The sequence below is a fragment of the Pinus tabuliformis genome, chromosome J (genome assembly GCF_031772625.1).
Source record: "Pinus tabuliformis cultivar Carrire ecotype Pingquan chromosome J, CPIR1, whole genome shotgun sequence".
NCBI lineage: Eukaryota > Viridiplantae > Streptophyta > Pinopsida > Pinales > Pinaceae > Pinus > Pinus tabuliformis.
In genome coordinates this window covers 525,402,765-525,424,161 of record NC_142295.1, presented here as the reverse complement: position 1 = coordinate 525,424,161, position 21,397 = coordinate 525,402,765, and the positions used below count along the sequence as shown (strand labels likewise).

At 30.5% G+C, this 21,397-nt stretch overlaps 1 protein-coding gene across 1 annotated transcript; it reads right to left on the bottom strand.

The window, feature by feature from the left end:
* Positions 1–18,392: 18,392 nt before the first annotated feature.
* On the bottom strand, positions 18,393–20,996 carry LOC149228055 (transcription factor MYB17-like). The gene is made up of 3 exons (XM_089375628.1): positions 20,800–20,996; positions 19,454–19,583; positions 18,393–19,296 (listed from the first exon to the last, which is right to left on the bottom strand). The coding sequence occupies exons 1-3, from the start codon at positions 20,933–20,935 to the stop codon at positions 18,486–18,488; spliced, it is 1,077 nt and encodes a 358-aa protein (XP_089231754.1). The 5' UTR covers positions 20,936–20,996; the 3' UTR covers positions 18,393–18,485.
* Between the last annotated feature and the right edge of the window lie 401 nt (positions 20,997–21,397).

Below are 21,397 nucleotides of genomic sequence, written 5' to 3'. Positions count from 1 at the left end.
AATAACCATACACGGGAGACAGCAGATTAACATGGTTCACCCAACCAATCTCGGCTACATCCACCAAACATAGGCATCGACAATCTTTATTATCAAACAGGAGATTACAAAATAATCAATTTCCTCACAAACTCTCACTACCAAACAATTCGTATGGACACCTGTTTTATAGCTAAGAGAATCTAACTGCATCATAAATCCTCTTACATCAAATATAGGATGCATTAACTCTCTCCCAACAACCTGGAGCTAATCTAGCAACAAATTCCTATTGTTGTCACACATTAGAGATTTTTGCCTAATTTATGAAACAGAAAATCTCAACATCATGATGGGGGCCTTTGGCAGTGTTTATTGATGGAATTTAATGCCCAACTCGAATCGTTGCCGAATTCGCAACTTAGACCCCCGCCATTTCGTGAGTGATTTTGTGAGGCTATTCTCGTCTCCATTTCGATAACCTAAAAAACTTTTAATGTGCATTTCAGCAACACTCTAGTTCAGATTTCACCGACTATAATAATAGATGGCATCCATGATAATAATAGAGGGTTTCCATGGAAAAAATAAATAATATAGATTTTAATAAAACAAAGAGGTTGTATATATTCAATATAAGGGAAATTACACATACAACCTATCAAGGCTCGAGAGCCTTCTCGACCTGATTTACAACTTACTCGCCGAACTGCCTAACATGTTTGTAGGAGGCTTATATAAAAGTAACCATAATAGAAAAAATAATCACGCCACACCATCCATCTAGAAGCTTCCAAATATTTGAAAATTGCATATAATCCAAGGAAATCATGCCCTCTCTCAATGAATACCACAATGATCCTTCCTCCAGAGCCTTCCAGAAATCATATTTGATTTGTTGGAGGGGTTATGCACTGCATCAGAATGATATCTATATCTATATCTATATCTATATCTATATCTATATCTATATCTATATCTATATATATATATATATATATAATTAAATAAAAATTAATTGTTTTATATGGTGGTGGAAGGAAGTTTAATAATAATAAATATTAGCACAACCATATTTAACAATGTGATTGATATATCCTGATAGGCTTATTTGAAACACATCTACAACCATATTTACCAATGTGGTTGATATACGCCGATAGGCCTATATCCACCACCCACCACATTAAAAACTATTAGCTATATTTTGATAAAGGCTAACTATTTTCATTATTAACAAATATGTAAATAATAATAGCCATATTATTTTTTATTTATATAATTACATTTATTACATTAACATTATTTTGTATATTAATATAATATTAGTTATTAAATAAAATATTGCTAATATATTAATAGTTATATTTAAAACTATAATCTAATTCACATATAACATAATAGTAATATGCATTTATCTCTCACCATTATATCATCCTCAATAAACCTAACGGAATTAATATTTTAAACCTAATGGATTATTAAGCTAAAGATTATTTTGAATCTAACATATTATTAAAACAAAAAAGATTTAAACGCAAAGGATTCATAAACCCGCATTATTATTAATATTAATTATAAACCTTAGGGATTAACAAACCTTAGATATTGTTAATATTATAAACTCAACCACAACCAACATTAATGATATAAAATTAATATTATATATATAGAGAGATAAATAATAATAATAATATTAAAAAATAAGTATTATGATAAAAATGTTATTATTATTATTATAATTTTTAATATCTTTATTATAATAACAATTATTAATTTATATAAATAATTAATTATAATGTAAATAAAATATTATTAAAATCATTTTAAAATAATTAGTTTTATTATTAATTATTTAATATTTTTTTATTTATTAAATTTAATATCATTATTAATTAATATTAATACTAATTAATTAATTAATTAATTAATTAATTAATACTATTTATTAAAAAAATATAAATATTTTTTATATTTATGTTATTTATTTATTTATTATTATTAATTATTTTACATAATAATAGAAATTAATTAAATAATAATAAATATTATAATTTATTTTATTTTTAGTTATTAGTAATTAATTAACTAAATAATTAATTTTTTATTTATTAAAAAATATAAATATTATTTTGTTTTTCAAAATTGTATTAATTATTGTTAATTAATTAAACCAAAAGGATTGATATTAAACCCGGAGATTAATATTATAAACCCTATGAACAATATTACACCCGAGGAATATAAATTTTACGATTAATAAACCGAAGGGATTGATATTATAAACTTGCGGGAATAATAAACTCAAGGGATTAACACCAAAAACCCAAGGGAATAATATTCCGCCCAAGGGAATACTATTACACCTAAAGGAATACTATTAAAAACCCAATGTATATCATGATAAATATTATAAACCCTATAATTATGTTGGTTGACCATGGTTGATTTGCATATTGAGAAAATCTCTGTCACAATGTGACATTGGACCATGGTTGACCATGATTATAAAGCAAGGGGATTTATATTAGTCCCAAAGATTAATATTATAAATCCTATGAATAATATTAAACCCTAGAATAAGAATCCTTAGATTAATCAACCAAAGGGATTTATATTATAATCCAAAGGGTTAAATACTAAAAAGCCAAGAGATTATAAACCCAGGGGAATAATATTAAACAAGGGATAAATATTATAAACCCAAGATATATAAATCCTAACATAAATATTACAAACCCTAAAACCCCAACGTTTTATAAACCCAAGGGAATAATATTAAATACAAGGGATTAATATTATAAACCTAAGGTATATAAACCCTAAAATAAATATTATAAATCCTAAAACCAAAGCGACTAATAAATACAAGGGTTTAATATTATACACCCAAAGAATTAGTAAACCCAAGGGATAAATATTATAAATCTAATGGATCAACAAACCCAAGGGATAAACATTATAAACCAAAGCAACTAATAAAACCAAAGGTTTAATATTATAAACCCAATGAATTAGTAAACCCAAGGGATAAATATTATAAACCTAAGGGATCAACAAACCCAATCAATATTAAAAACACATGGGATTAATGAACCCTAACAATTAACATTTTAAAACCAAGGGATTAAGAAACCTATGGGATTATTAATATTATAAACCCAACAATTTAGTAAACCCGAGGGATAAATATTATAAACCTAAGGAATCAACAAACCCAAGGGATAGCTATTAAAAACCTAAGGAATTAATAAACCCTAGGAATTAATATTTTAAACTCAAAGGGTTAATAAACCCAAGGGATTACTAACATTATAAATCGAGAGATTATGAACATTATAAATCGAAGGGATTAAATTATAAACCCAATAAATTTTTAATATTAAGGATTAAAGTGTTTTATAGTATAAACCCAAGAAATTAGTAAACTCAAGGGAAAAATATTATAAGCCTAAGCTATCAACAAACCCAAGCGATCAATGTTAAAAACATAAAGGAATTTATAAACCGAGAGATTAATATTATAAATCCTAAAACCAAAGCGACTAATAAATACAATGGTTTAATATTATACACCTAAAGAATTAGTAAACCCATGGGATAAATATTATAAATCTAATAGATCAACAAACCCGAGGGATAAACATTATAAACCAAAGTGACTAATAAAACCAAAGGTTTAATATTATAAACTCAATGAATTAGTAAACCCAACGAACAAATATTATAAATCTAAGAGATCAACAAACCCAATCAATATTAAAAACACATGGGATTAATGAACCCTAACGATTAACATTTTAAACCCAAGGGATAAATAAACCAATGGGATTTTTAATATTATAAACTCAACACTTTAGTAAACCCAAGGGATAAATTTTATAAACCTAAGGGATGAACAAACCCAAGGGATAAATATTGAAAGCCTAAGGAATTAATAAACCCTAGGAATTAATATTTTAAACTCAAAGGGTTAATAAACCCAATGGATTATTAACATTATAAACCCAAGGGATTAATAAACCCATGAGATTATTAATATTATAAACCCAACAATTTAGTAAACCCAAGGGATAAATATTATAAACCTAAGGGATCAACAAACCCAAGGGATAAATATTAAAAACCTAAGGAATTAATAAACCCTAGGAATTAATATTTTAAACTCAAAGGGTTAATAAACCCAAGGGATTATTAACATTATAAACCGAAGGGATTAAATTATAAACCCAATAAATTATTAATATTATAAACCGAAGGGTTTAATATTATAAACCCAAGGAATTAGTAAACCCAAGGGAAAAATATTAAGCCTAAGCTATCAACAAACCCAAACGATCAATGTTAAAAACACAAGGGATTTATAAACCCAGAGATTGATATTTTAAACCTGAGAGATTGATAAACCCACACAAATATTAATATTATAAACCCTAAAGAATAATAAACCCTAGGGATTGTTAGTATTATAAACTCAACGACATTTATAAATTAATTAGTGTTATTACTAATTATTTATTATTATTAATATTATTCATTATTTATTAGTAGTAATTAATATTATTATTTCTATTGTTCATTAAATCTAATATCATTATTAATTAAACAAATATTTATGTTAATTAATTAACCATAATTAATTGATAAATATTATTACTTATCAAGAATATATAATCTTGGGGCATTTTTAATAATTAATAATATTTATTCTTAATAATAAAAATAACAATAATGTTGTTAATTTAATAATAATTAATTATCATTATTATATAATAATAACAATTAGTTAAATAATTATTATTATTTTTTTTTTCTCTGTAAAAGCTATCTAAGTAATATATTATATGTACAAAAAGATTACAAGCATCATGTCATTCCTTCCAGAGCCAAAAGAATAGCCCTGGGCCTGCAGACTGTAAACCTTATAGCTCCCTCGCAGGGGCAGCTTCTTCCAAAACCAAACTGAGATGTCCAAGAAAACAAAAAACCCACACAGGGGCGACAAAGAGCTAAACTTTCATGACAGTGAACTAGACATATGAATGCCCACGCAGGGGCTATCAGCAGAAATATTTTGACTTGTATAACTGACAGGTGTCAACGTGACTGAGTTACAGATGTCAGCTATGCAATTCAAATTGCCAGTGATGAGGCAAAACCAAAGACATGACCACAAACTCAGAGTTAAGCAGGACCAAGAGACAGGAGGCGAATGCCAAAAGACCGAAACAGAGGAAGCATTAACCAGAGGATCAAAAGACAAAATCCAGACGTTACCCGCCATGGCTTCAACGAGCTGAAGATTGCTGGATGGAGGCGAAGTGTGCATCTGCCGCTTCAGCCAGGTTCGGATCCTCCACGACATAAGCCCACCCGTCGCCTTCCTCGCGCCCTTCCCACATTTTCCGCCAAGTGTCTTCGTCAACATCTGGAGGAGGTGGCCCCACCGGAGGGAAGCGGTCTTGCCGACTCGTCTCCTCCAAGCTTCCAACAACAGACGTTGGTTGCGCTTCAGCAGCATTCTTTTCCACGGACGATTGTTCCTTTCCAAGACTGATCTCCCTGCCCATGTCTTCTAGTAGTTTTTCCTACGGGTTCTGGAGATGCTCCTCATCTGGAAGTTTTGTGAACATGATGGAGATATGGGCGTTAACGCCTTCATAATCCTCTGTTCTCGGCAAGGTGAAAACCACAGAACCAAAAGCTGGGAGCTTCGTCTTCCCTTCACAAGATCCCCCAACCTCCACATATTGTCGAATGGGAAGCGGGGTTGCTCTAGCTCTCCGGTGGCAGTAGCAGCAGCAACAATGATGGTGCTCATTTGCTGCAGGTGGTCTTGAGGATGATCCTCTGGATGGACCTCGTCTACATGGCTGCCGTTCGCGAAGTTTTGCCATTGTAAGTCTAAAGCTGCCTCTGTGTCTTCGATGTTGAATCTGGAATTGGTAGCCGCAACAGTTTCCTCCCAATTCACTCTCAAATGCCCGGCTTTCCCCTTGTCTTCCTTCGCTCGTTGGCCAACAATTCCGCTGCCAGACTCGATGCTGCAAGGCACCAAATTGCTCTCTCTTCCCCACCCAGCAACCAGAATGGCCGCAAGGACAATTCTCCAGGCTGCAGGGGAATGAACCCGAACTTGGCCGGAGCTTGCTATGCTTCCACGACCGCCAACTTTCCTCAGGCCAGAATGCCTTGATCGAGCCATGAAACTTGTAATATTCTCCCCTAAATTCTCGTTGCAGGTGCACAATAAATCTGCCCTGCTCCTCCATCTACCCCGTCTCTTCTGCATTGAATGCCTTCTCCACTTGGGGTGGCTTAATGGCCATATGACGGCCTTCATTGGGGAGCTTATGGGTTTACACGGGGCAGCCCATGCACTGCATGTGGCATGCCTGTACGTCTGGCTTCGACATCCGCATCTGGGGTAAATAATTATTATTATTATTATTTAAATAATTTTTAATTAATAACATTTAACTAATTATTTTTATTATTATATATATATATATATATATATATATATATATATATATATATATATATATATATATATATATATATTTATATTAGTGATTATTACAATGGATTTATATTAAGTCCAAGGATTAAGAGTATAAATTCTATGAAAAAAAATTACACTCTAGGATTATAAACTCTTAGATTAAAAAACTCAAGTGTTTGATATTTTAAACCTACAGGAATAATAAACCCAAGGGATTAATACTAAAAGGAGTTGTCTATAGGGCAACTTTTTGGAAGCTTTTCCCGTGGATTTTTCGAGTCTAATTTCTCTAAAATCCAGTAGGAATTCATTGAAATCACAAGATTGATTGGTAAACCCTGCACAATAGAAGTACCCTAGGGGTTTTTCATGGTGCTTAATCCATATATACAGTCAAAAAACTAATTTAAATAACACAAATAACAAAAATCAAAATTTCATCTCAAATTTTTCTACCGGATTCCGGCACTGGAAACTTAAAAAAGTCACACTATAGACAACTCCATACTAAAAACCTAAGGGATTATAAACCCATGGGAATAATATTATACACAAAGTAATAATATTATAAACCAAAGGTACATAAACACCAAGATAAATATTATAAACCCTATAATTATCATGGTTGAGTTGACCATGGTTGATTTTCATATTGAGACAATTTTTGTCACAATGTGACATTTCACCAAGGTTGACCATGTTTGATTTTCATATGTAGTCAATCTTTGTCATAATGCAACATTGGACGATGGTTAATTTTCATACTAAGAAAATATTTGTCACAATGTGATGTTGGACCATGGTTGACCATGACTATAAACCAAGGGGATTTATATTAGACCCATATTCAATGAATAAAATGATATTTTTCCATCATTTATTTTTAATTATCTTTATATTTAAAGAAAAAGATAAAGTTTAAAATAAATTAGTTTGTATAAAAAAAATTAAAATGTTCAACAAAATCACTTTTAGTTATAATTTCATATTTTGGTATTGATTATATTTAATGAACAACCCAATGGTTATATATCTTTTAAAAAAAATCCAATAATAATAATAAGGGTTAACAAACTTAATAATAATAACTATTAAATTTTTTGTAATAATAAGTATTGATAATATCTAATAAATAAAAGTTTTAATAGTGATTGCATACAATGAACAAAATAACAAAGTAACCAAAAATTCATTAAACTGAACACACATGAAAAGTAACAGAAAAGTAAATTATTTATACAAACTTAAATAATATATTCAAATACTCAGGAACATATCATAGAGTGATATGCACTGATAAAGATTTGAATATGTTTACTACACTTAAAACTGATGAAATTTCTAATATTTAAAAACTATACAATATCAGGCATTTGCTTGTATTTACTACAAGCGAAAAACTATACAATATTAGTTATTTGCTTGTATTTACTACAAGCTAAAACTCCACATTCCCAACTAAAGGCTAAGATGTAAAAAATAATATAGATTCCTATCATCAAGCGAATAAGATTCTTCATAGAACAAATAAAGCACAACATTTATAATTAGAATCATAATGAAAGTCAATATAGAGGAATGATGTATATAAACGAATGAGTATTTTACTAGTAAATATCTCATGGTGAGCCTCAGAAATTTGGATGTGTCAAGTATAACAATCATTATTCCAAATCGTTGAGGAACCCTAGTGTTTCAGGAGCACAGTAAATGAGAATACAACGTCATCATACCTTGTAATTTTTAAGTTTAAGTTAATTAGTAGAGCATGATTTAACTTTCAGGATTAGGTTTACTGAGGAGATCATTTGTTTTTCTCATAAACATCCCTTTACATTAGAAATTTTCTTCTTACATGAAATTTTTAGAGATAAACTTTAATCAAGAAAATTAAAACAGATTTATCATTATTCATCCTCAAAAATGATATATTGTGGTTTACTGTCATGCATTCATTTTTTAACTTTTCATAAACATTATAGCAATAAAATATATACACAATAAAAATATAAAAGACATATCTAATATCCACACAAATGTCCAACCCTAACATACAAACCACAAACCCTTCCATCAGAGCCAACCTTGCACATAACAACAAGGTTTTCCTTTACCAAAAAATCCTTAACTATGTAATCCATAGCCAGGTTCGTTTCTTACCCCTTGACAGAAACTCCCTGGAATCTAAACACAGGTGCTTTACCATTACGAGCAGAAAACAAAAACATAGCTAAGAATTTATAGAAATCTCTAATAATAACATTCACACCTTCATAAAAACATCAATATCGCAATCTATGGCTTCTCGCATGATCATCAAACTAATATGAAAATCATTTTGGCTAATGTAAGCCGATGTTCTCTAGGTATGAACTCACCCAGTCTGTGTCCATTGTATGGCACAGAGCTAGATACCTATAAATAGTAATCTATAGAATGCCTAATTTTAACCTTTGTTCCACTTCATTATCAAAACAATTTGAAAATTATGGAATCAAAGGATGGTACATGAAACCTACTCTTAATTATTAATCAAGTTTTCTAGGTAAAGTTCTCGACCCTGCCAATCCCAAAAGAATTTTTTCCCAATTAAGAGAACAAAAAAATAATGAAATGGTTGAGCAACAAAATGGATGGACAAATTGTGTAAATCTATATGTTGAGGGTCCCAAGTGGAGTGTCCACTTCTTTCAGCTAGTTAAAATAAACAAAACCATAGAAATAGACACATCATCCAGAAAAAATTATATTATTTCAGACTTTATTACTAACCTTCAAGATTAAGGTTTTTATTAATTTTCGCTACTAAAATTCTTTCAATCTCAAACCCTAACCATCTCTTTAATAAAAAATAGAAATTTTTCGAACCCTATTTCGAAATAGATATACCTATGCACTTGAAATTAAGTTTAAATAGATCCCATGAGGGTTAAAAGTGGTTCAAAACTTTAAATTCCTATGTAAAAATGTTTTAAAGGATTTTTCTATTATAAATTAATAGAAAAATAGAAATTTTAAAGGATGTTTTAAATAGAAATTTTTCGAACCCTATTCCGAAATAGATATATCTATGAAATAGATATACCTATGCACTTGAATTAAGTTTAAATAGATCCCATGAGGGTTAAAAGTGGTTCAAAACTTTAAATTCCTATGTAAAAATGTTTTAAAGGATTTTTCTATTATAAATTAATTAAATTAATTAATCAATATTATGTGAAATTCAATCAAATTTTTAAATCTATCAAAACACTTAAGATGAGCATAAAAGTTTCACACCTCCCAAATACCGTACTATAACTCATTAGCAAGGGTGTCCCAATTCAAGAGGCCATGGTTATGCTTATAATGGATGAGCTTTTGGTCCTTTTGTTGGTCTAAAGTCCTTTCTTCAACCGTCCATGATTCCCATAGTGGGAGCATATGTTGTGGCCCGATACAAATGACACTTTTTAGATTGTTGTAATATGACCCAAGTATCCTCGTATAACAATATAAAATTAAATCAATTGTTGTTTTCTTTTCATTTTGTTTTATTGTTAATTTTTTCTTATTTTTTCATTAAATGTTATCCCCATATTATTATAAAAGATACCTATAATTAGTGCATTGATATTTTACCATGAATTGCAATGTTGTTTTATCCACACAAAACATTACATTATGGACATGTGTATAAGGCAAGGTAAGCCCTTGTACTTCATTTTCATTGCTTTATTAGGAATTAGAGAAATTGAGTAGTAGATTATTAGTAGGTTATTAGTGAGTCCCATTAACTATCCGCTTTCTACCTTTCGTTGTTTGAGTCTTCTCGTGTGAAAGCTATGTGAAAGTAAAGAATATAGATTACAAGTTTCCCTTTTGTTAAAAGTCAACTCTTGAGCTTTCTAGTTTTTATACAAAATTACAAAACAATGTTTTGTTACAGAATCAAAAATCAACAACTATATATTAAAAATTACAAAACAATGTTTTGTTACAAAATAAAAAATCAACAACTATATATTAAAATTGAAACTTCTTCTATAAATCAACAATTATATATTAAAATAGAAACGTTTTCTATAGTCTAATTTTGAGCTTTCATCTATACACGTGGATTTTTTTTTGAGGGAATTAAGTAATTCACGCTATTAGATTAGTAATTCACACCTAGCTTGACCTAGTTGGATAGTTATATGATATCAATTTCTTATAAACTAAATCTAGATCAATATACTTTTGACAAGTTGGCTTAATAGGAAAAAATGATCTCACCTCGTAGTGAATTAAAAAATCATTGGTTAGCTTTTCCAAAATCTACTCACCCTTTAAATCTCCTGATATATCACATAATTTACTATCACTTGTGCCATGCCTAATTCAGTTTTCATTGCATGCATCCAAGGCTATTAATTTTCCATTTGAGTCCAAATAGGAAGGCATGTTGAACCTAGTATTAGATTGTCAATTTCCTTCTAAACCAACCTGCAGTGCTCCTACACTTGTTAGATAAAATTTCTCTTAATGATAACATGATTGGTTTCTAATACCCATCTGGTTATACATCAAACTCCTCATACTTTGAAACGCTCCTCACTTTTGCAATTAAGAAATTTAATCACTCTACTCACAATCGATGTTTTATTCCCTAATCCTTACTCATCTTCTTTCTTGAATTTTTTTCCAATTTTCAATAAATTTTTTTCATCACCAATTACCACAAATGATTCACATAAATATGAAATATAATTAACAATATTTTTTCACAATATTCTTCTAGTATGTATTAATGGTTGTGTGCCAATCATTTTTTTTTATACCAGTCAATATGACTTAGCAATGAATTTTTTTGCATAAGTTCATCAACAATAATATTACATTTATTTTCCAATGCCTCATTGGATAGTCTCATTTCCTTCTTCAATTTTCCAATTTCCTCACCTTGTAAACTGATTGGTTATTGGTGACATTGTGTTCGCTAATTTTTATCAAGGGTCTCCCGTTTCTAGTGCTATTTGTAAGCTAGTTATTATAAGTTTATGTTCCTCCTTTTCATTTAACAAGCATTTAGTTTGAACTTTCAACTTTTCAAACTTTTTATTTAGATTAATAATTAGTGAAATTATCCACTCCTCTTTTGCATTTCTTCCAACTTTTAATTTTGGATATGCAACAAAGCTGACATATTAAGTTTATTCCTTACCACTTGGATATAATTTTCCCTATATTTTATCAAATCATGAATTGAGCTTGAGTCATATGAATTTTCTCCTAGCTTGACAATAATGTTCTCTAAATTACCAATTTTTAGTTGTTTAGTTCTCCTATAAATCTTCTTCTGTTTAAAGTGTTTATCTACCTTGGTTAACAAATCTTCAGGCATAGAGATACCTGCAGTGGAGCATGAGATACTTTTACATAATATCTCTATTGTTTATCTAGGAAGATCCATTTGATCAATCTTATAGGTATATTCCATGTCAATTTTAAGCATAATTTTTTTTTAATCATTTTGCAGTCTTAATGATATGGGATTTTGGATCTAAGACTACCATTTAGAGATGACCATTCTCATAATATGAGGCTAATAAAAATCCAGTTTTTGAAACTATTCACTGGTTCCAAAGCTCACTGTAGGCTTCCTATCTTAATTTGGAATTTATATTCTTGATTTACATGGATTGAGAGAAGATGCTTTCCTTCTTGGAGGAAATAGAAAATTATATACTAGATAATGACACTCAAGATCCTAGAGTAGCTAAATATAGGAACTTTTGATTGAGAATATATTTGCTTGATGTGAACTCCAAGACTAAAACTACTTGCTCTTTTATTCTATGTCTCTTTTATAATGTAAATTCAATACTCTCTAACTTATAAGCTTATTTTTCATTTTCTAAAGTTTCCCTTTTTAATCCCTTCTCTCTTTGTTGAGGATTTTCCAGCATATCTGTCTTTGATGTCTATTTTCTTCTAAGATATTGTTAAAAAACTGGTGAAGGATCCTTCTCCCAAATATCTTTATTATCATAGAGTTCCACCTCAGGATTTGACACATGCTTATAAGCAAACACTTTAATTTCAACACTTTTACTTGAAATAATCCCTATAAGGGTCATATTGCCACACCACTTCTTACGCAAACTTCATTTCCTGTAGCATAGTTTCAACTTTTGCAATAATTTCTCAATTATTTACCAAAAATGGCCCAACCTGCACTTTTAAGTTAAAAAGAGCAAGGTGTTTTCTAGCTAGAAAATCAATATGATATACATTTAAGCATTTACTAATAGATTCTAGGGAAACAATTCTAATAGGAAGGAAAACTAGAAGTTTATAATGTGCCTATTGACTACCATTTATTCTAATCTCAATAAATTCCTTATACAAGTACCATTCTCCCAATCTAACTACATTACTCAGTTGTAAAATTTTCTTTATCTCTTAGAAGATTCATGGTGGAAATATATCATACCCGAGACTAAAAAAAAAGAAAAAACTTGTTAGCAAATTCTAAGAATGAAAACCCTGATAATGATTTCTTTGCATTGAGGTCAAGTGAATAACTTAAAGAACATTGCCATTTAAATCCTATATTTTCCATTGTAAACAAAAAAACTTGTCTACTTGAAAGAACATAAACATATAAATTAGAATAAATTGGTACCTAAAACACTTGGTGACCTTATAATTTGTCAATTCTTCATCAGAAACATTAGATAGGTACTAACGATAGTCAAATATGACAAAAGATTTATTTAACAATTGAAATATAGGATAAATACCTTAATATTTCTTAATCCACTATGTGGTCATGTTCATATCATAGCAAACAACAAACCATCATTGAAATGATTGGTCTAGATTTCTCTAAGAAAACATTTGAAGAAAATGGTTTACTGTGTTTTGGTAATGAAGCATTTAGAGTTAAAAAGGATGAACTAAGTATATATTTTTCCTCCAAGCTTAATGCATGATACAATTACCTCTATAATTCTTCAATTAAAGGTATCACCACACAAGGCATTATAAGATTTAGCATTTGCAAAATAAAGTCACAGTTAATAAAGAACAACATAGAACCAACCTTTGACACTATTACTTTCAAAACACCAGGTGATAAACTCAGGATATGGGTGAGCCTGGGGTATGATAAATTGGTCCAAGTGAGACTCACACAGTAATGGGATATATTGCAAGTGTTGAAAACATTGATATGTTGATCGTCAAAGATCATACAAATTGAATTCACACTGGGTTTCATCAGTGTTGGCGTCTTGGTTAATCAAAGGAAACTTTTTAAAGTTAACAAATGTTTTGTTTGAGGGTTTAACAACCTTTCCCTTCATGTCTACAATTTATAGATTAAACTGTAATGGAAGGATGGAAATAGAATTACAAGTTAGAAACTTTGATGCAAAAATTTGAAATAACAATAGATGGTGAATTCCTATATGATTCTTTATAGTTTTAATATTAGAAATAAATTGAAAATGATATTTTCTCAAAACTTGTATTTCAAATAAGGAAAAAATGTGACTCCTCCATCTCCCCTTGCCCCTTTTTTCACATGCCCAACATATCTTTGGATCTATACACTTTTTAATGCAACAAACAAGATGGCAATCTTTATGGCAGTTTTGATGTTCTCTCCCTTTTCACCAAGATCCCTGTCCCCGAAGCTCTACACTTGATCTCCTAGTTAGTTGACTTTGACACCCTAAACCCGATCCAATTGTGCATCAATCCCACCTTCTTTTCTTTTAAAGAAGTCATTGATGCGCAGACTGAAGGTACAACAATGGGCTCCCCCTATCTCCAGTAGTGGCTAACATCTTTATGGAACACTTCGAAACTAGAGCTTTCAATTCATGGCATCTCAAACTCGAATGCTGTTTCCAGTTTTTTGATGATACCTTTGTCATTTGACAACACGGACACCCTACACTTAATGCCTTCATTCCCACCTTAATAACAACTCCCCTTGTATCTAGTTCACTATGGAAATCGAATCCAACCGATCCCTTCCTTTCTTAGAAATCCCTGTTATTCACCTTCCTAATGGCTCCCTCTCTCATCAATTATATAGGAAAAAGACTCATATTGAGTGATATCTCCATGCCCTTTCTCATCACCACCCATCCCAAAAGTCAAGTGTTCTCAAAACCCTTTTCTCTAGAGATTTAAAAATCTTTGCCCCCTAGTTTCCTTGAGTAGAAAAATCCGATCTAGTAAAGGATTTCAATGCCAATGGTTATTCCTCTACTCAAATCTCTAAAGCTCTCAAGTCTGTTGCTCACCCTAAGATGAAAAAGTCAGACCCCTCTCCCTCTTGTGGCCAAGTCACCCTCCCTTACATTAAAGGGACCACTGATATTATTGCTAAGATTTTGGCTAAGAATAGTGTAACAACCGTATTTAAACCCCATAAAACCCTCAGGAAATTATTCTAATTATCCAAAGACATATTAGATCCCATGCAAGGATCAGGGGTTTATAAAATTCCTTGTTCTTGCAGGAAGTCTTACATTAGTTAAACAGGTTTCCCTTTCTAAGCCCGCCTCAAGGAGCACATAGCTGACACCAACCATAACCGATTGTCTAAGTCTGGCATAGAAGAACACTAAGTCTACCATAGAAGAACACTCATATAAGTCCAAGCACTTAATTTTCTTCAGTCAATCCAAAAGCATAGCCTCTGTACCATTCTACAAGTCTTGAATTATTCGAGAAGCCCTTGAAATAAAAAAAACCCTAATAGATTTAATAGGGTGGATGGTTATATGCTCAGGCAATCTTGGAAGCCCATCATCCACCATCTCACCCAATGACCCTTGACCCACCCCTGATTTTCGTCTCCTCCTTTGAAGTTCATCTTTTAAAAAAATAAATCAAAATTTCCTTGTGCTGTCCTTTCCTTTCCTTTCATTAATTTTTAGTCACTCTATAGAATTCTTATTAACAATAATATAGATATTCCTCATCATCTAAGTTAATTAATCCTCATCATCCTTTAATATTAAAATCTTCTTATAATTTTTACATTTTTAATTTATAACCTTTTTATTCTGCTAACTATTTTTTACCTTTATCTATAAATGCCTATGGACTTATTAAACCCCCTTCTTCTTAATAATCTCCAATTTTCTTATAAGTTATCCAAATCAACTAAATTTTTCATTTATCAAATTTAATTTTATGATAAAATATAGAATCTATGGTTGTTATTATTAATTTCAAAATTATTATTTTCTCAAATAATTCTTAAACTAATAAGTTTAATTTCTAAACTAATTTAAGATCAAATTCCTTTCTTTCTTTTTTTTAAATCTAATTCCTTTTATTATTTATTATTATTATTATATTTATATTTTTATTTTTATAGTTTCATTAATTTGTTATTATTAATTTTAAAATAGTTACCTTTTCACCTAATAAAAATAATTTTAAAATAGCTACTTTCTCACCTGATTCTTATTTTGATAAGGTTAATTTTTTATACTAATTTAAGATTCAACTTTTTTTTGATAAGGTTAATTTTTTATACTAATTTAAGATTCAACTTTTTTTTTCAAAAATAAAAAATCTAATTGATATGTTATTAATTTTATTATTATTATTATTATTATGGTTTCATTAATCTCTCAATTTTGTTAACAAATCCCATGGTAATCATTTTTTGGGTTGGTTAAATATTATTTTTTCAATAAAATATAGCTGGTCAAATATATTATTATTCAATTTAAAATTGATGATTATGCGAACTTACACATAATTTAATATGTTTCTTACATAAAGCTCTCCAGCATTCATTTACTTACAAGGTTTTTTTGGTCCGTGATGATGAATGGAGTCACCATCCGAAATGTTAGACAAATCAACTATATTACAAAGTGCAATTCCAGAAATATCTAACAATATTTATTTCATTTAACAAAAACATTCACATTTTACAATGGGAGCGAAGTGCATCTAATGAAATGTGCAAAACAAAAAATACTACAATAAGAAATAAAGAATTTATCATCACGCTGACTAGAATCAAATACTTTTGATGATGGATGATAGAGACCACTTTTTTTACTCTAAAGCTAGAGCTAACAAAAGCTTTAAAGGAGGTGAGTTTGCAAGTCTAAAGGGAAGTAGTGATGATTTATATTTTTAGTGTGTAAAATAAAAAAGCTTTAAAGGAGGTGAGTTTGCAAGTCTAAAGGGAAGTAGTGATGATTTATATTTTTAGTATGTAAAATAAAAGATGTGCAAAAGAGGGATACATGTGACCTTTATTTTGCACATCACCAACTTCTTACACTTCTTGTTATCCATAGCTATTTTCACAATTAGATTTTTTTTGTAAAAAAAATCATTTTAAAAACATTTTTTATATAGGTTACGAATAAGGACAAAATGTGGGCCCGGTGCTACTAGCATATTGATAACTACCAAAAGAGGCAGGAAGAAAAGTGCTATGACAAGGAACATGGAATTTCTATCATGGTCACCTGGATTAAATATGTTGGTCAATGGATAATAGAATCCATTTTTACATTGTATATTTGGACTTAGCAAAAGCGTTAAAGTAGGTGAATCTATGCATATAACAAGAAGTGGAGAGAATTTATGTCTTTATTATGCAAAATTAAATACGCTGGTCAATGGATAATAGAATCCATTTTTACATTGTTAAAGGAGGTGAACTATGCATATAACAAGAAGTGGGGAGAATATCTTTATTATGCAAAATAAAACATGTGCAGTAAAACCTTTACTTTGCACACATCCCCAACTTCATACACTTGTTTTCCTTTACAACCACATGCACAATTAGATGTTCTGTAAAAAAAAATCAATTTAAAAAACGTTTTCTATATAAGTTTCAAATAAAAATAAAATGGAAACCTCGCATTACCATAGCATGGATGCCAAAGGTACATGAACTATGTTGCTTTGCAACTATTCCACTTATTTTTAAAATAGATATCTTAGATGGAAGGGAAAGAACCCTCCTATTTTTTATTTTTCTTTGGCAAATATTACTTTAACAAATGGTGTTGCATTGACTTGTGAATGGTATTTGTAAAATTTTATAGCCTTGAAGGTTTTTAATAACTACCACCATTTCACAGGGTTTAATATATATATGTATAAGAATTAAAAATAAAGTTATTATATTTGATAAATTTTGTATGGCTTGAGTTGATAATTATTTTACATATGTTGTTGATGAATTAATATTAAAAAATTAATATATTTTAATTTGTTAATTAAAGTTTATTATTAGAGAAGTTTCATATTATAAAAAAAAAATAGTGTGCCTAGTTAATCTAATATATGATATTAGACAACCTCTATATTTTTAGGTACAGGTCATTCCTCCTCTACCTAAAACTATCCTCACCTGTATGGATTCATTATTCAAAAACCTCTATATTTGTTTGATGAAATATATTTGAATTGATTAATCATTTATTTTGTTTTGAATAATAATAATTTTATTTACTATATTTATGAATAATAAACCAATATTTAAAATGGAAGAACCAATGGCGGATTAAGTTTAGATTATAACAATATTTGTTTTCTTAACACTAAATCTCGAAACTTATCAACCAATAACATTTCTTTGAAAAAATCTAAAACTTATAAAATATTTATTTTATTTATATTATATATAAAATTATTATAATACAAATATAACAAATTTAAACTATAATTACATAGATGAGGGGGTTGAAGGATTATAAAAAAAACAAATGGTGTATTTTGCGCGGAGATAACAAGACTCTAATCCCAAAGATGACATGAATAGAACGCTTCAAATATAAAATAATGAAATCTAGGTGGGGAGTACCCTTCGCTGACATAATCATAATATACTTCAATTCTATTTAAACCAAAAGACACTATCGTCTGTTACAAGTTTTGCTTCCATACATTTCAATTATTCCTACACTGTAAAAGAATATAGTTCGCTATCAGTCTTGAATATAGTTTCATTGTGTAAACATACGATCTAAAATTAGGTGGCCAACCCTTTGTCTCCTTTTTGTGAATAAACCAATTCAAAATCAATAGCAGGGATGGAAAAGGTCAACGGTGGCTTGTTTCTAGAATATGTGCCCACGGTGGAATTTGTAGATGCAGCAGATGGAGATTTCTTATCGCTACAATATTGCAGATGATCATTCTTATCAGGATTGCTGGATGACATCAGAATGGGCATTGAATTCCAATCAATAATTTCTGTGTTAAAGGCTGGGGGCTGCTCCTTTGTCAAGGACGGTGCGGTGCTATGATGATTTTCGTGATCAGTTCTGATGGGTAGGTTTATTCCTTCTGATTTCTTTTCCAGGTCGGAAAATTGTAGAGACCCTTCTGAAGACGTATTATACTCTGTAGAATCATCCCTCGGCCCTGAAACGAATCTCTGATTGACCTGGTTCTGCAAGATATGATCAGTTGAAGTCGAAGGCAGTGATCCCGATGCATGTGCCAACAGCGGGTTGTTATCCGTGCCCAGGGGCTTAAGAATTTGGAATAGCTTCCACGAGTAGTGATCACCACTGCCATCAGAAACATGATGAGGAATATTCCGACAGTCTCTGGCAAGCCGTCCTAATTGAGCTTCAACCAACACACTGTTCAATCGAGCAGCTATGGCAGTCGAGCACGATGCCATGAAGGATAACAGCATACCTGGTGTAGGCAATGAAGTGTGGGTAACTGGATCGATTCCCATCATAAGCAGTCGCTTTCTCAGTTTAGTTTTCCAGTGATTCTTTATCTCGTTATCCGTTCTTCCAGGGAGATGGGAGGCTATAGCAGACCATCTAAAATTCAAAACAAAATGAAGGACTTCAATATCTTTGCAAAGGAAGAAAAGCACATGCAATCTTGTAAATGAATCAGTCTAATTCCTATGCATGGAAAGTGTAAAACAGTAGCTTAATCTTATAATAGGCTAGGAGGTAGAAGTTAAGACATTACTTATTTCCAAGAACGGCATGGAGACGAATGATGGTAAGATCTTCATGCATGGAGAACGCTCCGCGCTTGATGTCAGGTCGCAAGTAATTTGCCCATCTCAACCTACAGCTTTTTCCACATCTCGATAGTCCTGCACCCAACACCCCGAAAGAAGAAAGCATATATCTTCGGGTCGTCTGTGCTATCTCAGAAGCTAGAGTTAGCTATGCTTCAAGAGTTTTATAAACAAGTTCCTTTGGAAACAGTTATCCATCCTTGTAGATATAGGAATATAATTATTTTTAAAAATTGATAGATATGAGTTGAAATCAATTGATTGACTTTATTGATTAATATCTAAAATCTGTATTAGAGATCTTTTAAAATGATTTAGACGGGGTATTAGAACTTCATTTTAATGCCCCATAGAGGAGACTTGCAAAGTGTGGATATAGTCCTGATTTTTAAGGTTAATGTTATTTCTGTTAAAAATAGGGTATTATTTTAGTAGGCATAGGAGAGTAGATTTAGAGGGTGAGTTAATTTGAGTTAAGGGAATGTCAGTTCTAATATTTCAGTTATGTATTTGGAAAAGTTAAATTGAGTAAGTGTTTGTATGTTAAACTCAGCATCAGTTGAGTAGTTAGTTAAAATGTATAAATACCATTATCTGATTTATTGTAATTAATTCAAGTTTTAGTGTGATTAATAGAAGAACAAAATTTTATATTGTTTGTGTGTGAAATTTTGTCTTTCTTCCTCTGCCTTTCCAACAATTCGTAGACCAGTAATTCTTTTTAAATGTTTATAGGCAATGATTTCTCAAACCACAGATTAATTGCACAAATCACATAACATTGTAAATTTAAGAAAAATATAAATAAATAAATAAATAACTAGTAGTCTTTAAGTGCCATTTTTCCAAAGTTTTTGGTTTATTTTTTGATTTCATTTGTCTATAATTCTACAGGGATTCATTGGAATCACAAGTTTGACATGTGAACTCTTCAAAATTGAATTACACTAAGGATTTTTGAAGGAGCTGAATCCGTATATGCAATAAAAAAGCAGTTTAAATAACACACATCAAGATTGTGACGAAAACAGTTTAAACAACACAAATCTAAATTTAAACACAATTTTCTCTACCAATCCACTAAAAATTAACACTTAAAAAACTGCTCCCATAAATAAAACTCACTTTTATATTAATTTAAGTCTCCAATTTCAAAAAGTAAATGGAAACTTCTTATGAATCGAAATTCTACCTTTTAAGCTTTACCAACTTCTGCAAAAACTCTGTTGAACCATGACATTCATTTTAAAGTTGAATATCAATAATAATACAGTGCAAAACAACAGAATACCTGCAATTTTTGGAAGGGTGCGCCAACTGCCAACGCCGTGGTGTTGAACATGATCGATGAGCCTCTGGTCCTCTTCGGCCGTCCAGGGTCCTCTCTTAAGTCCTTCATGATCACCACAACAAGGAGCGCGTCCCATGATTAGTTTCCTATGTGCCTCTCTGCTTCGCTACTGATTAATTACACTTTCCTTCTCGTGATTCCTGCCCAATCTTTGGACATATATATAAGTGCCGTTACACAGGCGCCGCGGAAATATTGTCATATGTTGCGTATTGTTAAATGTTACTTTCAACTGCAGCGCCAGTCATTTGCCCATGTGAAGTAATTAATGTAAATTGGCCGCAATATCGCCGTGTGAATTAATTAATGTAAATTTATTATGGTTGTTGAATGTAGGTGGAGGTTCTATTTTATTGTTTTTAATTCTCTACAAGATAAGTAAAAATGTAATGTTATGTTTTCTTTGAGAAGCAATGTAATGCACAGCAGTGATAAGTAAAAATGTAATGTTATGTTTTTTAGAAGCAATGTAATGCACGGCAGTGCAAAGTAAGAAGTGAAAAAATTACACACGGTAGAGTTAATTTTTATAGTGAGA